Below are 22475 nucleotides of genomic sequence, written 5' to 3' on the forward strand. Positions count from 1 at the left end.
TCTTCAGAGCTGCTTTTTTGTTGCTGCTGTTGTCGTGGTTATCTGTGCATTGATCCCCGTGATCCCACACACTCAACTCCCTCCCCTCCCTCTCCTCCCTCCCCTCCCTCTCCTCCCTCCCCTCCCTCTCCCTCCCTCCCCTCCCTCCCCTCCCTCCCCTCCCTCCTCTCCCTCCCCTCCCTCCTCTCCTCCCTCCCCTCCCTCCTCCCCTCCCTCCTCTCCTCACTTGTCGGCGGCGTGGCAGATGGTGCCGCAGGTGTCGGCCATGTCGTCCACGAGGATGGCGATGCGATCCTTCACGTCCCCCACCAGCACCATGCGGTCCACCTCGTTGGCCTTCTTGCGCTCCTTGTGGATGAGGGCAAAGTCCACGTTGAGGCGGTCGGCGATAGACGTCACCCTGGGGGGTGGGGGAGGATGGAGAGAGGAGGTGAGAGAGAGAGGAGGTGAGAGAGAGAGGGGGCGAGAGAGAGAGGAGGTGAGAGAGAGAGGAGGTGAGAGAGAGAGGAGGTGAGAGAGAGAGGAGGTGAGAGAGAGAGGAGGTGAGAGAGAGAGGAGGTGAGAGAGAGAGGAGGTGAGAGAGAGAGGAGGTGAGAGAGAGAGGAGGTGAGAGAGAGAGGAGGTGAGAGAGAGAGGAAGTGAGAGAGAGGGGGCGAGAGAGAGAGAGAGGAGGTGAGAGAGAGAGAGGAGGTGAGAGAGAGAGGGCGTGAGAGAGAGAGAGGAGGTGAGAGAGAGAGGTGAGAGAGAGAGAGAGGTGAGAGAGAGAGGAGGTGAGAGAGAGAGGAGGTGAGAGAGAGAGGTGAGAGAGAGAGAGGAGGTGAGAGAGAGAGGGGGCGAGAGAGAGAGAGCGGGAGATGGAGAGAGAGGAAACGGTACGGTCAGCAGCAGCGGGCTTCACCGTCACAGCGACAATCCACCATCACAGTAGCCATCACCACCACCATCACCACCACCACCATCATCACCACCATCACCACCACCACCAGCACCACCATCACCACCACCATCACCACCATCACCACCACCACCAGCACCACCATCACCACCACCATCACCACCAGCACCACCACCACCATCACCACCACCATCACCACCACCACCACCACCATCATCACCACCACCATCACCACCACCACCACCACCGTAGCCATCACCACCACCGTAGCCATCACCACCACCACCACCACCGTAGCCATCATCACCATCACCACCACCACCACAGTAGCCATCACCACCACCACCACCATCACCACCACCACCACCATCACCACCACCACCACCATCACCACCACCACCATCACCACCATCACCACCACCACCATCACCACCATCACCACCACCATCACCATCACCACCACCACCACCATCACCACCATCACCACCATCACCACCACCACCATCACCACCACCATCACCACCACCACCACCATCACAGTAGCCATCACCACCACCACCGTAGCCATCACCACCATCACCACCTCACCACCATCACCATCACCACCACCACCACCATCACAGTAGCCATCACCACCATCACAGTAGCCATCACCTCCATCACAGTAGCCATCACCTCCACCACAGTAGCCATCACCTCCACCACAGTAGCCATCACCTCCATCACAGTAGCCATCACCTCCATCACAGTAGCCATCACCTCCACCACAGTAGCCATCACCACCACCACAGTAGCCATCACCTCCATCACAGTAGCCATCACCTCCACCACAGTAGCCATCACCACCACCACAGTAGCCATCACCACCACCACAGTAGCCATCACCACCACCACAGTAGCCATCACCACCACCACAGTAGCCATCACCACCACCACAGTAGCCATCACCACCACCACAGTAGCCATCACCTCCACCACAGTAGCCATCACCACCACCACAGTAGCCATCACCACCATCACCACCATCACCACCTCACCACCATCACCATCACCACCACCACCACCACCACAGTAGCCATCACCACCACCACAGTAGCCATCACCACCACCACAGTAGCCATCACCACCACCACAGTAGCCATCACCACCACCACAGTAGCCATCACCTCCACCACAGTAGCCATCACCTCCACCACAGTAGCCATCACCTCCACCACAGTAGCCATCACCACCATCACAGTAGCCATCACCTCCATCACAGTAGCCATCACCTCCACCACAGTAGCCATCACCACCACCACAGTAGCCATCACCACCATCACCACCTCACCACCACCACAGTAGCCATCACCACCACCACAGTAGCCATCACCACCACCACAGTAGCCATCACCACCACCACAGTAGCCATCACCACCACCACAGTAGCCATCACCTCCACCACAGTAGCCATCACCTCCACCACAGTAGCCATCACCACCACCACAGTAGCCATCACCTCCACCACAGTAGCCATCACCACCACCACAGTAGCCATCACCACCACCACAGTAGCCATCACCACCACCACAGTAGCCATCACCACCACCACAGTAGCCATCACCTCCACCACAGTAGCCATCACCACCACCACAGTAGCCATCACCTCCACCACAGTAGCCATCACCACCACCACAGTAGCCATCACCTCCACCACAGTAGCCATCACCTCCACCACAGTAGCCATCACCTCCACCACAGTAGCCATCACCACCACCACAGTAGCCATCACCACCATCACAGTAGCCATCACCTCCATCACAGTAGCCATCACCACCATCACAGTAGCCATCACCTCCACCACAGTAGCCATCACCACCATCACAGTAGCCATCACCTCCACCACAGTAGCCATCACCTCCACCACAGTAGCCATCACCACCACCACAGTAGCCATCACCACCATCACAGTAGCCATCACCTCCATCACAGTAGCCATCACCTCCATCACAGTAGCCATCACCACCACCACAGTAGCCATCACCACCATCACAGTAGCCATCACCTCCACCACAGTAGCCATCACCTCCACCACAGTAGCCATCACCACCATCACAGTAGCCATCACCTCCACCACAGTAGCCATCACCTCCACCACAGTAGCCATCACCTCCACCACAGTAGCCATCACCACCACCACAGTAGCCATCACCACCATCACAGTAGCCATCACCTCCATCACAGTAGCCATCACCACCATCACAGTAGCCATCACCTCCACCACAGTAGCCATCACCTCCACCACAGTAGCCATCACCACCATCACAGTAGCCATCACCTCCACCACAGTAGCCATCACCTCCACCACAGTAGCCATCACCTCCACCACAGTAGCCATCACCACCACCACAGTAGCCATCACCACCATCACAGTAGCCATCACCTCCATCACAGTAGCCATCACCACCATCACAGTAGCCATCACCTCCACCACAGTAGCCATCACCACCATCACAGTAGCCATCACCTCCATCACAGTAGCCATCACCTCCACCATCACGTTACCACCACGGCAACCGCCTCCACGACTGCACTCCCACCCCCCCACCCACCACTCCCACCCCCCCACCACTCCCACCCCCACCACTCACCACTCCCCCCCCCACCACTCCCACCACTCCCACAACCCCACCACCCCCACCACTCACCACTCCCACCCCCCCACCACCCCCACCACTCCCACAACCCCACCACTCCCACAACCCCACCACTCCCACCACTCCCACAACCCCACCACTCCCACCACTCCCACCACTCCCACCCCCCCACCACTCCCACCCCCCCACCACTCCCACCCCCCCCACCACTCCCACACCCCCCACCACTCCCACCCACCCCACCCACCTCTTGGCTCCGCCAGCATCAGGTGACACTATGATGCAGTTCTTCCACTCTGGGATGTGCTCCTTGATCCACTTGAGGACCGCCGGCTCCGCGTACAAATTGTCTACGGGGATGTCGAAGAATCCCTGGGGAGGGAGGGAGGGAGGGATGGTCAGAGTACAGATTGTCTACGGGGATGTTGAAGAATCCCTGGGGAGGGAGGGAGGGAGGGAGGGATGGTCAGAGTACAGATTGTCTACTGGGATGTTGAAGAATCCCTGGAGAGGGAGGGAGGGATGGTCAGAGTACAAATTGTCTACGGGGATGTTGAAGAATCCCTGGAGAGGGAGGGAGGGAGCTGAGGGAGGTGACTGAGATGAGGTGAGTGAGGTGAGGTGAGTGAGGTGAGTGAGGTGAGTGATGTGAGTGATGTGAGTGATGTGAGTGAGGTGAGTGAGTGAGGTGAGTGATGTGAGTGAGGTGAGTGATGTGAGTGAGTGAGGTGAGATGGCTGAGTGGGGTGAGTGGGGTGAGTGAGTGAGGTGAGTGAGTGAGGTGAGTGAGGTGAGTGATGTGAGTGATGTGAGATGGCTGAGTGGGGTGAGTGGGGTGAGTGAGTGAGGTGAGTGAGTGAGGTGAGTGATGTGAGTGATGTGAGTGAGGTGAGTGATGTGAGTGATGTGAGTGATGTGAGCGAGGTGAGTGAGTGAGGTGAGTGAGTGAGGTGAGTGAGGTGGCTGAGTGAGGTGAGTGAGGTGAGCGAGTGAGGTGAGTGAGGGGCGCCGTGCTTGCCTGGATCTGTGATGCGTGCAGGTCCATGGTGATGATGTGGTCAGCCCCGGCGACGGACAGCATGTTGGCCACCAGCTTGGCGGAGATGGGGGCACGGCTCTGCACGGACGCCAGCCACACACACACAGACGCACGTACACACCCGCACACCCGCACACACCCACACACACCCGCACACACACACATGTACACACTCGCACACACACGTACACCCGCACACACACATGTACACACACACACCCGCACACACACACACACCCGCACACACACACAAGACGCACGTACACAAACGCACACACACGTACACCCGCACACACACATGTACACACACACCCACACACACAGACGCACGTACACACCCGCACACACCCACACACACACCCGCACACACACCCGCAAACGTACACACACACGCACACGTACACACACACACCCGCACACCCGCACACCCGCACACACGCACACACACACGGGGAGGAAGCCGGGGCAGCGTGAAGCGAAAGTCGGCGACAAGAGAACACCCCCCAACAAGCATCCCCGTGACGATTCCCACCCCGCGTGAGGAGCCCAAGTGCAGCGGGCTGAGCGCTGTACGCGTTGGTGAACTTCGTCATTAGCACCGCCGCACGGCTAGCCCGACCGTGCTGCTAGCCGGAGGTGTGCGGGTAACTAACGAAACACAGCGCGGAGTCTGTGGTGCAGTGTGGAGTCTGTGGTGTAGTGTGGAGTCTGTGGGTGGCAGTGTGGAGTGTGGGTGGCAGTGCTGAGTCTGTGAGTGGCAGTGTTGAGTCTGTGGTGTAGTGTGGAGTCTGTGGTGCAGTGTGGAGTCTGTGTAGTGTGGAGTCTGTGGTGCAGTGTGGAGTCTGTGAGTGGCAGTGTTGAGTCTGTGGGTGGCAGTGCTGAGTCTGTGAGTGGCAGTGTTGAGTCTGTGGTGTAGTGTGGAGTCTGTGGTGTAGTGTGGAGTCTGTGGTGTAGTGTGGAGTGTGTGGTGCAGTGTGGAGTCTGTGTAGTGTGGAGTCTGTGGTGCAGTGTGGAGTCTGTGAGTGGCAGTGTTGAGTCTGTGGGTGGCAGTGCTGAGTCTGTGGTGCAATGTGGAGTGTGGGTGGCAGTGTTGAGTGTGGGTGGCAGTGTTGAGTCTGTGGTGTAGTGTGGAGTCTGTGGTGCAATGTGGAGTCTGTGGTGCAGTGTGGAGTCTGTGGTGTAGTGTGGAGTCTGTGGTGCAATGTGGAGTGTGGGTGGCAGTGTTGAGTCTGTGGTGTAGTGCGGAGTCTGTGGTGTAGTGTGGAGTGTGTGGGTGGCAGTGTTGAGTCTGTGGTGTAGTGCGGAGTCTGTGGTGTAGTGCGGAGTCTGTGGGTGGCAGTGTGGAGTCTGTGGGTGGCAGTGTGGAGTCTGTGGTGTAGTGTGGAGTCTGTGGGTGGCAGTGTTGAGTCTGTGGGTGGCAGTGTGGAGTCTGTGGGTGGCAGTGTAGAGTCTGTGGTGCAGTGCGGAGTCTGTGGGTGGCAGTGTTGAGTCTGTGGTGCAGTGTTGAGTCTGTGGGTGGCAGTGTGGAGTCTGTGGGTGGCAGCGTGGAGTCTGTGGGTGGCAGTGTTGAGTCTGTGGTGCAGTGTGGAGTCTGTGGTGCAGTGTGGAGTCTGTGGTGCAGTGTTGAGTCTGTGGGGCAGTGTGGAGTCTGTGGGTGGCAGTGTTGTGTCTGTGGGTGGCAGTGTTGAGTCTGTGGGTGGCAGTGTGGAGTCTGTGGGTGGCAGTGTTGAGTCTGTGGGTGGCAGTGTTGAGTCTGTGGGTGGCAGTGTTGAGTCTGTGGGTGGCAGTGTTGAGTGTGGGTGGTAGTGTTGAGTGTGGGTGGTAGTGTTGAGTCTGTGAGTGGCAGTGTGGAGTCTGTGGGTGGCAGTGTTGAGTCTGTGGGTGGCAGTGTTGAGTCTGTGGGTGGCAGTGTTGAGTCTGTGGGTGGCAGTGTTGATTCTGTGGGTGGCAGTGTTGAGCTTGTGGGTGGCAGTGTGGAGTCTGTGGGTGGCAGTGTTGAGTGTGGGTGGCAGTGTTGAGTCTGTGGGTGGCAGTGTGGAGTGTGGGTGGCAGTGTTGAGTGTGGGTGGCAGTGTGGAGTCTGTGGTGCAGTGTGGAGTCTGTGGGTGGCACTGTGGAGTCTGTGGGTGGCAGTGTGGAGTGTGGGTGGCAGTGTGGAGTCTGTGGTGTAGTGTGGAGTCTGTGGTGTAGTGTGGAGTCTGTGGTGCAGTGTTGAGTCTGTGGGTGGCAGTGTTGAGTCTGTGGGTGGCAGTGTGGAGTCTGTGGGTGGCAGTGTGGAGTCTGTGGTGCAGTGTGGAGTCTGTGGGTGGCAGTGTGGAGTGTGGGTGGCAGTGTGGAGTCTGTGGTGTAGTGTGGAGTCTGTGGTGTAGTGTGGAGTCTGTGGTGCAGTGTTGAGTCTGTGGGTGGCAGTGTTGAGTCTGTGGGTGGCAGTGTGGAGTCTGTGGGTGGCAGTGTGGAGTCTGTGGTGCAGTGTGGAGTCTGTGGGTGGCAGTGTGGAGTGTGGGTGGCAGTGTGGAGTCTGTGGTGTAGTGTGGAGTCTGTGGTGTAGTGTTGAGTCTGTGGTGCAGTGTTGAGTCTGTGGGTGGCAGTGTTGAGTCTGTGGGTGGCAGTGTTGAGTCTGTGGGTGGCAGTGTTGAGTCTGTGGGTGGCAGTGTGGAGTCTGTGGGCAGCAGACTCGACACCGCACCACAGGCTCGACAGGAGAGCGCGTCGTCTAAGGAATAAACCGGCGCGCGCCACCACCACCACCACCACCACCCCGCTATTGTGCCTGTGCAGTTCGTCCCCGGCGGGCACAAGCTGTGGCGGCGAAGAGGAGCCGGGCACGGCAAGGTCCTGGCTGTCTTGAGGAAATTGGCGATGAAAATATTCGTCAACGGGAAAGAGCCGGGTGGGAGAGGCGGAGGGGGTTTGTTTTTAACCAGCGGTGTCTGCGCGTGAATTGGGAATCGTCAAGCGAGACGGTGGCTTGGAGTTTACCGTAAGCTGAACCGGTTGTTACCACCGCCGCCACTACCATCAGCACTACAACTATCATCATAGCCACCACCATCCCCGCCACCACCACCGTCATCACCACCATCCTCACCATCACCACTACAACTATCATCTCTGCCACCACCATCCCCACCACCACCACTGTCATCACCATCATCATCACCATCACCACAACAACTATCATCATAGCCACCACCACCACCGTCATCACCACCATCCTCACCATCACCACTACAACTATCATCATAGCCACCACCATCACCACCACTCATCACCACCATCCTCACCATCACCACTACTGTCATCTCTGCCACCACCATCCCCACCACCACCGTCATCCTCACCATCACCACTACTATCATCTCTGCCACCACCATCCCCATCACCACCAGTCATCACCACCATCCTAACCATCACCACTATCCTCACCATCACCACCACCATCCCCACCATCACCACCACCGTCATCACCACTATCCTCACCATCACCACCACCATCCCCACCACCACCACTCATCACCACCATCCTCACCATCACCACTATCCTCACCATCACCACCACCATCCCCATCACCACCACCGTCATCACCACCATCCTCACCACAACTATCCTCATAGCCACCACCATCCCCACCACCACCACTGTCATCACCACCATCCTCACCATCACCACTACAACTTCATCATAGCCACCACCATCCCCACCACCACCACTGTCATCACCACCATCCCCATCACCACCACTCATCACCAACCATCCTCACCATCACCACTATCCTCACCATCACCACCACCATCCCCATCACCACCACCGTCATCACCGTTATCACCACCATCCTCACCATCACCACTACTACTATCATCATAGCCACCACCATCCCCATCACCACCAGTCATCACCACCATCCTCACCATCACCACTATCATCACCACCACCATCCCCACCACCACCACCGTCATCACCACCGTCATCACCACAACTATCCTCATAGCCACCACCCCTAATGGGAGGAGAGCCAATAAAGCCCACACAGACACCCCGCCGAGTCTACAACAGGGCCTACGATCTAAATGAAGACGCTGCCTTCGCCAGCGCTGAAGAGGGGGGCCGTTGTTCCTCACCTCGTGTGCTCGCCCCCCAAGGCCACAAACGCCCCAGCCACCACCACCCCCCCCCCCCTGACAACGGCCCCCCTTTGTATTCCCGAGCCAATTGCATTCCGCTGGCAAATCCATACTTCGCCAAACTCGTTCCGCTCCGTATTTAACCCGCGCGCGAATCAAGCGCCCGGGTTAAATACGAAGCGTGGGTGGTGGTGGTGGAATTCAGTTCCCGAGTCTCGAGCTTTTGTATAATTTTTCAGACGGTGTGCGTGCTTGTGTGTGTGGTGTGCTTGTGTGTGTGGGGTGCTTGTGTGTGCGTGGTGTGCTTGTGTGTGTGTGGAGTGCGTGTGTGGAGTGCGTGTGTGTGTGTGTGGCGTGCTTGTGTGTGTGTGTGGTGTGTTTGTGTGTGTGTGGTCTGCTTGTGTGTGTGGTGTGTTTGTGTGTGTGGTGTGTTTGTGTGTGTGTGGTCTGCTTGTGTGTGTGGTGTGCTTGTGTGTGTGGGGTGCTTGTGTGTGCGTGGTGTGCTTGTGTGCTTGTGTGCTTGTGTGTGTGTGGAGTGCGTGTGTGTGTGTGTGGTGTGCTTGTGTGTGTGACGTGCTTGTGTGTGTGGTGTGCTTGTGTGTGTGACGTGCTTGTGTGTGTGGTGTGCTTGTGTGTGTGACGTGCTTGTGTGTGTGGAGTGCTTGTGTGTGTGGTGTGCTTGTGTGTGTGACGTGCTTGTGTGTGTGGAGTGCTTGTGTGTGTGGTGTGCTTGTGTGTGTGTGGTGTGTTTGTGTGTGTGTGTGGTGTGTGTGTGTGGTGTGCTTGTGTGTGTGGAGTGTGCTTGTGTGTGTGTGGTGTGCTTGTGTGTGTGGTGTGCTTGTGTGTGTGTGGTGTGCTTGTGTGTGTGGTGTGTGTGTGTGGTGTGCTTGTGTGTGTGGTGTGTGCTTGTGTGTGTGGAGTGTGTGGTGTGCTTGTGTGTGTGGTGTGCTTGTGTGTGTGGTGTCCTTGTGTGTGTGGTGTGCTTGTGTGCTTGTGTCCTTGTGTGTGTGGTGTGGTGTGCTTGTGTGTGTGGTGTCCTTGTGTGTGTGGAGTGTGTGTGGTGTCCTTGTGTGTGTGGTGTGCTTGTGTGCTTGTGTCCTTGTGTGTGTGGTGTGCTTGTGTGTGTGGAGTGCTTGTGTGTGTGTGGTGTGTTTGTGTGTGTGTGTGGTGTGCTTGTGTGTGTGGTGTGCTTGTGTGTGTGGTGTGCTTGTGTGTGTGTGGTGTGTGCTTGTGTGTGTGGTGTGTGCTTGTGTGTGTGTGGTGGTGTGTGGAGTGTGCTTGTGTGTGTGGTGTGCTTGTGTGTGTGTGGTGTGTTTGTGGTGTGTGTGGTGTGTTTGTGTGTGTGTGGTGTGCTTGTGTGTGTGTGTGGTGTGCTTGTGTGTGTGTGTGGTGTGCTTGTGTGTGTAGTGTGCTTGTGTGTGTGTGGTGTACTTGTGTGTGTGTGGTGTGTTTGTGGTGTGTGTGGTGTGCTTGTGTGTGTGTGGTGTGCTTGTGTGTGTGTGGTGTGCTTGTGTGTGTGTGGAGTACTTGTGTGTGTGTGGTGTGCTTGTGTGTGTGGTGTGATTGTGTGTGTGGTGTGATTGTGTGTGTGTGGTGTGCTTGTGTGTGTGTGTGTGGTGTGCTTGTGTGTGTGGTGTGCTTGTGTGTGTGTGGAGTACTTGTGTGTGTGTGGTGTGCTTGTGTGTGTGGTGTGTTTGTGGTGTGTGTGGTGTGTTTGTGTGTGTGTGGTGTGCTTGTGTGTGTGTGTGTGGTGTGCTTGTGTGTGTGGTGTGCTTGTGTGTGCGTGGCGTGCTCTTGTCTGCATTCTGACCGCTTGTGTTGTGCTTATCGCAAACATGATCCCCTCGCATAAAGGTGCCAGTTTTGGTGCCAGATAAAAGGGGGTAAAAAACCCATTCCTGTATCTTGCTGCCGGGCAAAGGGGGGGTCTCGTAACGGCCGGGAGATGTTGACTACCTCGCCTGGTGTACAGGAGGTCGTGGGTTCGATCCCGACCCTGACACCTGCTGCTGCTGCTGCTGCATATTTGGAGTTTGCGCGTCTCTCGCCCCGCGGTTGCGTGGGATTTTTCTCCGGGTGCTCCGGTTTTCCCCTCCACATTTAGAAACAACATCACGATGCCTTCAGAGTGTTTGGGCTGCTGCTGCTGTGAATTTCCACACGACGCCGAGCCTCAATCATTCGCGATGGCCAGGCTGAAGTGAGGGCCGTGCAGTAGCTCAGTGGGGCTGGGGGGCCGCCTTCTTCACCTGCTCACAATATAGAGTTTCATCTTCGTTGGTTCTTTCGGTAAAAGCCACCGCCACGCGGAATGAGGATATAAAATGATAAGTCGATAAAATAGAATGACGCGATCGAATTCTCGCGACGTTTCGGCCACGACACAAGCGGCCTTCTTCAGGTGAAAGGAGCACCGAGAACCTGTCGGGATCGGCAGAGCTTCAGTGAAGAAGGCCGCTTGCGTTTGTGGCCGAAACGTCCGTGAGAATTTTAGCGCGTTATTTTATTTGATCAATTCATCATTTTATTTCGATTTAAAGCTGGTCGTGACTGCAAGTAATTCATCTTCGTTGGTTCTTTCGGTTAAAGTCGCCACCGCCGCGTAGAATTTAGAGTCAAATAGTAAGTTGGTAATATAAAATAACGCGGTAAAATTCTCACGACGTCATTTTAGTCTCAATCTACGTGGTGACTTTACCGAAAGAACCAAAGAGGCCACGATCATACTCTTTGGTTCTATTGGGTAAAGTCACCACGTAGGTGAAAATAAAATAACAAAAAATCACCACGACGTTTCGGCCACAACACAAGCGGCCTTCATCAGGTGAAGAAGGGACGAGAGACTGTCTTGTAGGACAGCGCTGTGATTTTTTTGTTATTTTATTTTTCACCTACGTGACTTTACCCAATAGAACCAAAGAGTATGGATCCTAGCAGTCACCACGAAAGCTTTAAATCTAGGCCACGATCGCTTGCGACAGCCCAGGGGTCCCGAGTGAAGACTGAAAGGGCTCGGCGTGTAGCAAGCGGCCTTCTTCAGGTGAAAGGAACAGACCTGTCGGGACGGGCAGAGCTTCAATGAAGAAGGCCGCTTGCGTTTGTGGCCGAAACGTCCGTGAGAATTTTACCGCGTTATTTTATTTGATCAATTTATTGTTTAGTTCCCATTCCACGTGGCGGTGACTTTTACCGGAAGAGCCAACGAGAAGATGAATCCTTGCAGCCGCGACCAGCTTTAAATCGAAATATATATAGAGAGTTTAATTTTAGTTTAGCATCGGCGGCGTCGTCACCCCCAGCCCTCGTTGAACACAACGCTACTCAAGCGGCTTCAAATATTACGATACAAAAGGGGGCTCGACGCTTCTTGGCATAAACAAAAAAAACGGGGGGGCTGCTGTTTTCGTCACTGCAGGGGATTCAGTCTTGCTTCTTTCGGGAAAAGTCACCACGTAGAAGGGAAACAGTAAAAAATATAAAACAATAAAAAAATTATCACGATGTTTCGACTCCAACACGAGCAGCAGCAACCACCAACCACCACCACCACCATCATCATCATCAGGTGCGAAAACCACAGCAGGAAAGTTGCCGGTTAGTTCGGACACTCTTTTTTTTCCCCGAAACTTTCTAGCTGTGGTTTTCACGCCCGGTGACGATGGCTCGTGCCGCGGCGGAAACGTCTCGAGAATTTTGTCGTTTTAGATTTTTAATTTTTATTTATTTATTATTATTTTGTTGCTTCCCTTCCACGTGCTGGTGGTGGTGGTGGTGACTTTACCGAAAGGGTAGCCAGTGTTCATAAAGCTGTTCAGACGCCAAGGAGACACGCCGATATTACCAAGAGGGCATCGTTTTGTCCCGCGCTAACCACCGCACGCGCGCGCACGCGAGAGACCTCGTGGTCAAAACACGCAAATAAAAAATGGTTTCGCGATGTCCGCACCATCCTTGACACACCCCATCGGGCCCTCAAGCAGAGGCAGCCGCCACCAAAAGGTGACCGGAGCAAGGGCACAATGCCAACACCAAAAGCATTAATAAGCTCTGGTGAAGCAGGCGTGCGTGCGCATTTTTACAGGACGCTTTTGTTTGGCAGTATATAAAAAAAAATTGAAATATGTACAACAACAACAAAAATCGAAGCCTTTTTTTATACCCCGTCTGCCACAAATACGGGAGCTGTTGTGTTAAAGTTGAGGGCGCTTTGTTTCCTCTCACACAGCTTAAAGGCCGTGATCTGAACGTGGCTCTTTCACTCCAGCGCTGTCCTACCAGACAGTCTCTCGTCCCCTTCACCTGATGAGGGCCGCTTGTGCTGTGGCCGAAACGTCGTGAGAACATTACCGTGTTATTTGATTTTCATCAATTTATTATTTGATTCTCATTCCACCTGGTGGTGACTTTACCGAAAGAACCAAAGAAGATGAATCATTGCAGTCACGAAATCTCTAAATCGAAACTGTTGTGTTAAGTCGGGATGTTCAAAAACACCAAACAGGCGGACACACACGCGCACAGCACGACTAACAAGGCACCATCATAATAATAACAGGGGGGGGTTTTTTACCCCCCTTTTTTTTCCCGGAAACAAAACTGAAACCTTTTTTTTGACGAGGAGGATTCAATATTCTTAGTTTTTTTGGTAAAGTCACGTTGAAGAGAAACAACAAAATAATAAAAAATATATAAAACAATACAAAAAAATCTCACGACGTTTCGACCATAACTCAAACGGTCATCTTCAGGTGTGTTGGTTTGCATAAATTTATTTTTAAACGGCGCATTTATTTATTTATAAAAAACGTTAGCGTCACGCGCAGCGATTTGGCAGTTTACCCAGGACTAGTCCATCTATATTTTGAAAAGAGGAGGGGGGAGACGAAATTTTTTATAATGTATGCTGTCTGAAAGTCACTGTAAGCGTGACCAATCAATTAAGAACTTTAAGAACAATGTAAGAACAATTAAGAACTTAATTGATTGTTCATGCTTACAGTGGCTTTCAGACAGCATACATTATAAAAAATTTCGTCTCCCCCCCTCCTCTTTTCAAAATATAGATGGACTAGTCCTGGGCAAACTGCCAAATCGCTGCGCGTGACGCTAACGTTTTTTATAAATAAATAAATGCGCCGTTTAAAAATAAATTTATGCAAACCAACACACCTGAAGACGACCGTTTGAGTTATGGTCGAAACGTCGTGAGATTTTTTTTTATTGTTTTATATATATTTTATTATTATTTTGTTGTTGTTTCTCTTCAACGTGACTTTACCGAAAAAAACCACGAACATGAATTACTGCAGTCACGAAAGCTTCAAATCAAAAAGAGGAGGATTCATGTTTACCGCATTAACCACAATACCCGCGGTCACAGTGCAAACAGAAAAAAAACCACGCGCGCGTGCGCGCGCACTGTGACAATATATTGGCCTTGTCCTTGAAACCGATTGGTGCTGGCAAATACTGGCAAATAAACAAGGCGTCGTCCAATCAGCAAGCAACGCACGAGCCGCTACCACAGAGGCTTCGTGGTAAAAAAAAAAAAACCACGCAAAACGGATTACGCGGTTAGATAATGCAGGCTTGCAGGCGCCGGTGAGAGGGAGGCGGGGAGGGAGGTTTACACAGAACTGGACAGTAGCCTCCGTCCTTTACGGCCCTGCCTTCAACCCCACCGTGTGCTGATAGCGGCCCTCTGGGCCAAAGGGGGGGGCTAGCGGCAACAAAGGGGGCGGCGTCACCATCGGCGGGCGCAGATAAGCGCCGTGCCGTAGTGGCAGCGGTAGAGGCGCGCCCCCACCTGCACGTTTTTGCCGAGCGTCTGTGGGTCTCCGAGTCTCTCCGAGTCTGAGTCTCCACGGTTCTCCGAGTCTATATGGATGTCAATGGATCTCTATGGGTCTCTATGGCTCTCCGAGTATGGGTCTCTGAGTCTCTATGGATGTCAATGGATCTCTATGGCTCTCTGAGTCTCTATGGATGTCAATGGATCTCTATGGGTCTCTATGGCTCTCTGAGTCTCCATGGTTCTCCGAGTCTATATGGATGTCAATGGATCTCTATGGGTCTCCGAGTATGGGTCTCAGTCTCTATGGATGTCAATGGATCTCTATGGATCTCTATGGGTCTCCGAGTATGGGTCTCTGAGTCTCTATGGATGTCAATGGATCTCTATGGCTCTCTGAGTCTCCATGGTTCTCCGAGTCTATATGGATGTCAATGGATCTCTATGGCTGAGTATGGGTATCTGAGTCTCTATGGATGTCAATGGATCTCTATGGGTCTCTATGGCTCTCTGAGTATCTATGGTTCTGAGTCTCTATGGATGTCAATGGATCTCTATGGCTCTCTGAGTATGGGTCTCTACGAGTCTCTGTGGACCTCTGTGGATCTCTATGGGTCTCAATGCGTCTCAATCGGTCTCTGGATCTCCACGAGTCCCTGTGCATCTCAATGGGTCTCTGTGTGTCTCTACGGGTCTCTCTCTCAGCCGAATCTCGCCGGGGGGGGTAACAGACTTGGTGCATTTCCTGCGGTGCCAGGGAGGATCTGCCCCGCCGGTACTTACGCTACCAGCGGCTCAAACTCAACGTTCCGCCTTTTGGGGGGGACATCTTCAGGAAACTGGGGGGTGCCCTTCTACAACAACAGCGGCGGCGGCGGCTTTGTACATGGGGGTGGTGGTGCCTTTACCTGGCTAACAAATCCACAGAGCGTGGATTTGTATCGTGTGTGTTGTTTGTGTTGCTGGTGACTTTGTGTGTTGTTGTTTGTGTTGCTGGTGACTTTGTGTTTGTTGTTTGTGTTGCTGGTGACTTTGCGCGTTGTTTGTGTTGCTGGTGACTTTGTGTGTTGTTGTTTGTGTTGCTGGTGACTTTGTGTGTTGTTGTTTGTGTTGCTGGTGACTTTGTGTGTTGCTGGTGACTTTGTGTGTTGTTTGTGTTGCTGGTGACTTTGTGTTGTTGTTTGTGTTGCTGGTGACTTTGTGTGTTGTTGTTTGTGTTGCTGGTGACTTTGTGCGTGTTGTTTGTGTTGCTGGTGACTTTGTGTGTTGTTTGTGTTGCTGGTGACTTTGTGTGTTGTTTGTGTTGCTGGTGACTTTGTGTTGTTTGTGTTGCTGGTGACTTTGTGTGTTGTTTGTGTTGCTGGTGACTTTGTGTGTTGTTTGTGTTGCTGGTGACTTTGTGTGTTGTTTGTGTCGCTGGTGACTTTGTGTTTGTTGTTTGTGTCGCTGGTGACTTTGTGTGTTGTTTTTGTGTTGCTGGTGACTTTGTGTGTTGTTTGTGTCGCTGGTGACTTTGTGTGTTGTTGTTTGTGTTGCTGGTGACTTTGTGTTTGTTGTTTGTGTTGCTGGTGACTTTGTGTGTTGTTGTTTGTGTTGCTGGTGACTTTGTGTTTGTTGTTTGTGTTGCTGGTGACTTTGTGTGTTGTTGTTTGTGTTGCTGGTGACTTTGTAGTTGTTGTTTGTGTTGCTGGTGACTTTGTGTGTTGTTTGTGTTGCTGGTGACTTTGTGTGTTGTTTGTGTTGCTGGTGACTTTGTGTTGTTGTTTGTGTTGCTGGTGACTTTGTGTGTTGTTGTTTGTGTTGCTGGTGACTTTGTGCGTGTTGTTTGTGTTGCTGGTGACTTTGTGTGTTGTTGTTTGTGTTGCTGGTGACTTTGTGTGTTGTTTGTGTTGCTGGTGACTTTGTGTGTTGTTGTTTGTGTTGCTGGTGACTTTGTGCGTTGTTTGTGTCGCTGGTGACTTTGTGTGTTGTTTGTGTTGCTGGTGACTTTGTGTGTTGTTTGTGTTGCTGGTGACTTTGTGTTTGTTGTTTGTGTTGCTGGTGACTTTGTGTTTGTTGTTTGTGTTGCTGGTGACTTTGTGTGTTGTTTGTGTTCCTGGTGACTTTGCGTGTTGTTTGTGTTGCTGGTGACTTTGTGTGTTGTTTGTGTTGCTGGTGACTTTGCGTGTTGTTTGTGTTGCTGGTGACTTTGTGTGTTGTTTGTGTTGCTGGTGACTTTGTGTGTTGTTTGTGTTGCTGGTGACTTTGCGTGTTGTTTGTGTTGCTGGTGACTTTGTGTGTTGTTTGTGTTGCTGGTGACTTTGTGTGTTGTTTGTGTTGCTGGTGACTTTGTGTGTCGTTTGTGTCGCTGGTGACTTTGTGTGTTTTTTGTGTTGCTGTGAACTTTGTGTTGTTGTTTGTGTTGCTGGTGACTTTGCGTGTTGTTGTTTGTGTTGCTGGTGACTTTGTGTGTTGTTGTTTGTGTTGCTGGTGACTTTGTGTGTTGTTTGTGTTGCTGGTGACTTTGCGTGTTGTTTGTGTTGCTGGTGACTTTGTGTGTTCCGGATCGGAATCGCCTCCAGTGCTGTTGGCGGCAATAACAGTTGTTCAAAAGTCTAAAAGTCTCTCTTTTAGTGACACTAAGGCTCAAACAGTGGCCACATCTTCCTGGGAGCAGTCTTCTCACTATCGTCGTCAAGACATTATCTGGGTCTCTGAGAGTCTCTATGGGTCTCTGAGAGTCTCTAAGAGTCTCTATGGGTCTCTGAGAGTCTCTATGGGTCTCTGAGAGTCTCTATGGGTCTCTACGAGTCTCTATGGGTCTCTGAGAGTCTCTATGGGTCTCTGAGAGTCTCTACGGGTCTCTGAGAGTCTCTACGGGTCTCTGAGAGTCTCTACGGGTCTCTGAGAGTCTCTATGGGTCTCTGAGAGTCTCTACGGGTCTCTGAGAGTCTCTATGGGTATCTATGGGTCTCTGAGAGACTATGGGTCTCCGAGTCTCTATGTATCTCAATGGATCTCTATGGGTCTGAGTATACGGTTCTATTAGTTTCTATGGATCTATGAGTCTGAATGGATCTACGAGACTCTAGGGGTCTCTGGGGGTCTCTGAGAGTCTCTATGGGTCTCTGAGAATACGGTTCTATTAGTTTTTTTATGGATCTATGAGTCTGAATGGATCTACGAGACTCTAGGGGTCTCTGAGAGTCTCTATGGGTCTCTGAGTATACGGTTCATTTAGTTTTTTTATGGATCTATGAGTCTGAATGGATCTACGAGACTCTAGGGGTCTCTGGGGGTTTCTAGTAGTGCCACTACGGTTCAAGTAGTGGCCACAGGGCTGTAGTGGTACACACAGTGGTAGGGGCTGTAGTGGTACACACAGTGGTAGGGGTTGTAGTGGTACACACACAGTGGTAGGGGCTGTAGGGGTACACACACAGTGGTAGGGGCTGTAGGGGTACACACAGTGGTAGGGGCTGTAGGGGTACACACACAGTGGTAGGGGCTGTAGGGGTAGGGGCTGTAGGGGTACACACACAGTGGTAGGGGCTGTAGGGGTACACACACAGTGGTAGGGGCTGTAGGGGTACACACAGTGGTAGGGGCTGTAGGGGTACACACACAGTGGTAGGGGCTGTAGGGGTACACACACAGTGGTAGGGGCTGTAGGGGTACACACACAGTGGTAGGGGCTGTAGTGGTAGGGGCTGGAGGGGTACACACACAGTGGTAGGGGCTGTAGGGGTACACACACAGTGGTAGGGGCTGTAGGGGTACACACAGTGGTAGGGGCTGTAGGGGTAGGGGCTGTAGGGGTACACAGTGGTAGCGGCTGTAGGGGTAGGGGCTGTAGGGGTATAGAGACGAAACTGCACGTCGCGGCAAAGAGAGAGAGAGAGCCACGGGGGAAGCAAAGCAACCGCAAGCAACCACCACCACAACCACCACCACAACCACCACCACCACAACCACCACCACCACAACCACCACCACCACAACCACCACCACCACAACAACAACCACCACCACAACCACCACCACAACCACCACCACCACCACCACAACCACCACCACCACCACAACCACCACCACCACCACCACCACAACCACCACCACAACCACCACCACCACCACCACAACCACAACCACCACCACAACCACCACCACAACCACCACCACCACAACCACCATCACCACAACCACCACCACCACAACCACCACAACCACCACCACAACCACCACCACCACCACCACCACCACAACCACCACCACAACCACCACCACAACCACCACCACCACAACCACCATCACCACAACCACCACCACCACAACCACCACCACAACCACCACCACAACCACCACCACAACAAACGATCGTCGTGGTCCATCGATTGCACTGATTGGGTCGACTGCCGAGAGAGCTCAACGCAAATCTTGACCCCACCCACTCCAAAAATCGAGCGAAATCACCGGGGAATTTGGGCCGATTGGCGGGAGAGAGCGGGGGGGGGGGGGCTGGGGAGAGCGGGGGGGGGGGGGGGCTGGGGAGAGCGGGGGGGGGGGGGCTGGAGAGAGAGGGGGGGGGGCTGGAGAGAGGGGGGGGCTGGAGAGAGAGGGGGGTAGAGAGAGAGAGGGGGGTAGAGAGAGAGAGGGGGGGGGGCTGGAGAGAGAGAGGGGGGTTAGAGACAGAGACAGAGGGCGACAGAGGCAGCGGGGGGGGGGGGGGCACGAGGATGAGGAGGAGGACGAGGAGGAGGACGAGGAGGAGGACGAGGAGGAGGATGAGGAGGAAGAAGAGGAGGATGAGCAAGAGGAGGATGAGGAGGAGGACGAGGAGGAGAACGAGGAGGAGGAGGAAGAGGAGGAGGAGAACGAGGAGGAGGAGGAGGAGGAAGAGGATGAGGAAGAGGAGGAAGAGGAGGAAGAGGAGGATGAGGAGGATGAGGAGAACGAGGAGGATGAGGAGGAAGAGGAGGAGGATGAGGAAGAGGAGGATGAGGAGAACGAGGAGGAGGAGGAAGAGAACGAGGAGGAGGATGAGGAGGAAGAGGAGGAGGATGAGGAGGAGTACCCACGTCGTCGCCGCCGCGTTGCCTGACCTTGTCCTTCTTGTCCTGGCGCGCGTACGGGAAGCACGGGATGACGGCGGTGACGCGTGACGACGAGGCGATCTTGCACGCGTTGATCATGATCAGCATCTCCATGAGGTTGTCGTTGATCTCGCCCGAGCCGCTCTGGATGATGTAAACGTCCTCGCCGCGGACGCTCTCGCCGATCTCCACGCTGGGGGGGGAGGCGGTGGGGGGCGAGATGTTGACTACCTCGCCTGGTACACAGGAGGTCGTGGGTTCAATCACAGACCCTGAGAGATGTTGACTACCTCGCCTGGTACGCAGGAGGTCGTGGGTTCGATCACAGACACTGAGAGATGTTGACTACCTCGCCTGGTACACAGGAGGTCGTGAGTTCAATCACAGACACTGAGAGATGTTGACTACCTCGCCTGGTACGCAGGAGGTCGTGAGTTCAATCACAGACACTGAGAGATGTTGACTACCTCGCCTGGTACGCAGGAGGTCGTGAGTTCAATCACAGACACTGAGAGATGTTGACTACCTCGCCTGGTACGCAGGAGGTCGTGGGTTCAATCACAGACACTGAGAGATGTTGACTACCTCGCCTGGTACGCAGGAGGTCGTGAGTTCAATCACAGACACTGAGAGATGTTGACTACCTCGCCTGGTACACAGGAGGTCGTGGGTTCAATCACAGACACTGAGAGATGTTGACTACCTCGCTTGGTACGCAGGAGGTCGTGGGTTCAATCCCAGACACTGAGAGATGTTGACTACCTCGCCTGGTACACAGGAGGTCGTGAGTTCAATCACAGACACTGAGAGATGTTGACTACCTCGCCTGGTACGCAGGAGGTCGTGGGTTCGATCCCGGACCCTGACGATGCCTGCTGCTGCTGCTGCTGTGTATTTGGAGTCTGCGTCTCTCTCTCATCATCATCATCATCACGGTGGCAATGGAGATGTTGACTACCTCGCCTGGTACGCAGGAGGTCGCGGGTTCGATCCTGGACCCTGACGACACCTTTAGAACTGCTTCTTGTTGTTGTTGTGTTTAGTTTGTTCTTCATGCCACCCCTACACCTCCGATTAGCACGGTTGGCTACGTACGGTGGCGCTAAAGAAGTTCAACATACATACACACATGTACACAGACTCCACACTCCCCAGACTCAACACTGCCACCCAGACTCCACACTGCCACCCACAGACTCCACACTGCACCACAGACTCCACACTGCACCAGACTCCACACTGCACCAGACTCCACACTGCACCACAGACTCCACACTGCCACCCACAGACTCAACACTGCCACCCACAGACTCCACACAGCCACCCACAGACTCAACACTGCCACCCACAGACTCAACACTGCCACCCACAGACTCAACACTGCCACCCACAGACTCCACACTGCCACCCACAGACTCAACACTGCCACCCACAGACTCAACACTGCCACCCACAGACTCCACACTGCCACCCACAGACTCAACACTGCCACCCACAGACTCCACACTGCCACCCACAGACTCCACACTGCCACCCACAGACTCCACACTGCCCCACAGACTCTACACTGCCACCCACAGACTCAACACTGCCACCCACAGACTCCACACTGCACCAGACTCCACACTGCACCAGACTCCTGCCACCCACAGACTCCACACTGCCACCCACAGACTCCACACTGCCACGCACAGACTCCACACTGCCACCCACAGACTCCACACTGCCACGCACAGACTCCACACTGCCACCCACAGACTTCACACTGCCACCCACAGACTCAGCACTGCCACCCAAAGACTCCGCACTGTGTTCAGTCTGTTCTCCTTCCGCTCCGCGCGTCCGATTGGGCTACGTACGGCGGTGCAAAAGAAGGTCAGCACACGCACGACGTAGGGTCGATGGCTGAGCCGGTTTGGTCAGGTAACCGTAACACAGCACACACACCTGGGGGTCAGGGAGGTAATTACAGCTGAGACACAAGCCATCTACACTGACATTCTCTCTCTCTCTCTCTTCCTGATCAAGGCCTGTAACTTTACCTTTCGCATTAAATTCTCTGCCACCCCCCTCCCCCCAGGGCGCTGCCCCCCCCCACGGCGCTGCCCCCCACAATGCTCATGCCGATTGCTAGTGTTGCGATCGAAACGTCGTGATAAAAAAAAAAAATTATATCTTAAGTGACTTTGACCGAAAGACCCAGACGATATGAATTCCTGGAGTCACGAAAGCCTCAAGTCAAGATTTCAACCCGTAGAGATGTTAACATATTTTTGAAGCACGCACACACACACGCACACACCCCTGTTTGTACGATAGGGCCGGGGGTGGGGTTAGGAAGGTCCATCGATATCTGTGCATCAGCTGTCCACCCACCACGCCGACAAACGCGGCGTTCTCTTTTCAAATGAACGAGACGTGCCGCCTGCCGACCTTGCGGGCTCAAAGAACGGAACGGAAATAATGCCAAGTCGGGGGAGGGTGGAAATTAAATAAAATGTAACATCGCGTTGTTTGATGTCCCCACTCCACCACAACCACCCCCCCTCCCCCCCCGATCAAAACGGAGGTGGCGGTGTGTGTGGTGTGTGTGTGGTGTGTGTGTGGTGTGTGTGTGGTGTGTGTGGTGTGTGGTGTGTGTGTGGTGTGTGTGTGGTGTGTGTGCGGTGTGTGCGGTGTGTGCGGTGTGTGTGTGGTGTGTGTGTGTGTGGTGTGCGGTGTGTGTGCGTGTGTGTGTGGTGTGTGTGGTGTGCGGTGTGGTGTGCGGTGTGGTGTGGTGTGTGTGTGGTGTGCGGTGTGTGGTGTGTGTGTGGTGTGTGTGGTGTGCGGTGTGTGTGTGGTGTGCGGTGTGTGCGGTGTGTGTGGTGTGTGTGGTGTGCGGTGTGTGTGTGTGTGGTGTGTGTGGTGTGTGTGTGTGGTGT

General features: G+C 53.8%; 1 protein-coding gene across 2 annotated transcripts in view; it reads right to left on the bottom strand.

Moving 5' to 3' along the window:
* Nucleotides 1–203: 203 nt before the first annotated feature.
* LOC142907250 (ribose-phosphate pyrophosphokinase 1) overlaps nt 204–22475 on the bottom strand; it is a 35714-nt gene continuing 13442 nt past the window's right edge. Inside the window, exons 2-5 of one of the 2 annotated variants that reach the window (XM_076056524.1) lie at nt 19540–19747; nt 4550–4648; nt 3779–3903; nt 204–400 (exon numbers count right to left, since the gene is read on the bottom strand). In XM_076056524.1, the coding sequence (XP_075912639.1) occupies nt 223–400; nt 3779–3903; nt 4550–4648; nt 19540–19747 (610 nt within the window). In that variant the 3' untranslated portion in view covers nt 204–222. The remainder of the gene's footprint in view (nt 401–3778; nt 3904–4549; nt 4649–19539; nt 19748–22475) is intronic. The other variant, XM_076056525.1, reaches the window with a different exon arrangement.

Source organism: Petromyzon marinus, chromosome 76, assembly GCF_048934315.1.
Source record: "Petromyzon marinus isolate PM22_M1 ecotype Great Lakes invasive population chromosome 76, UKy_Petmar_22M1.pri1.0, whole genome shotgun sequence".
In the NCBI taxonomy this organism is placed as follows: Eukaryota; Metazoa; Chordata; class Hyperoartia; order Petromyzontiformes; family Petromyzontidae; genus Petromyzon; species Petromyzon marinus.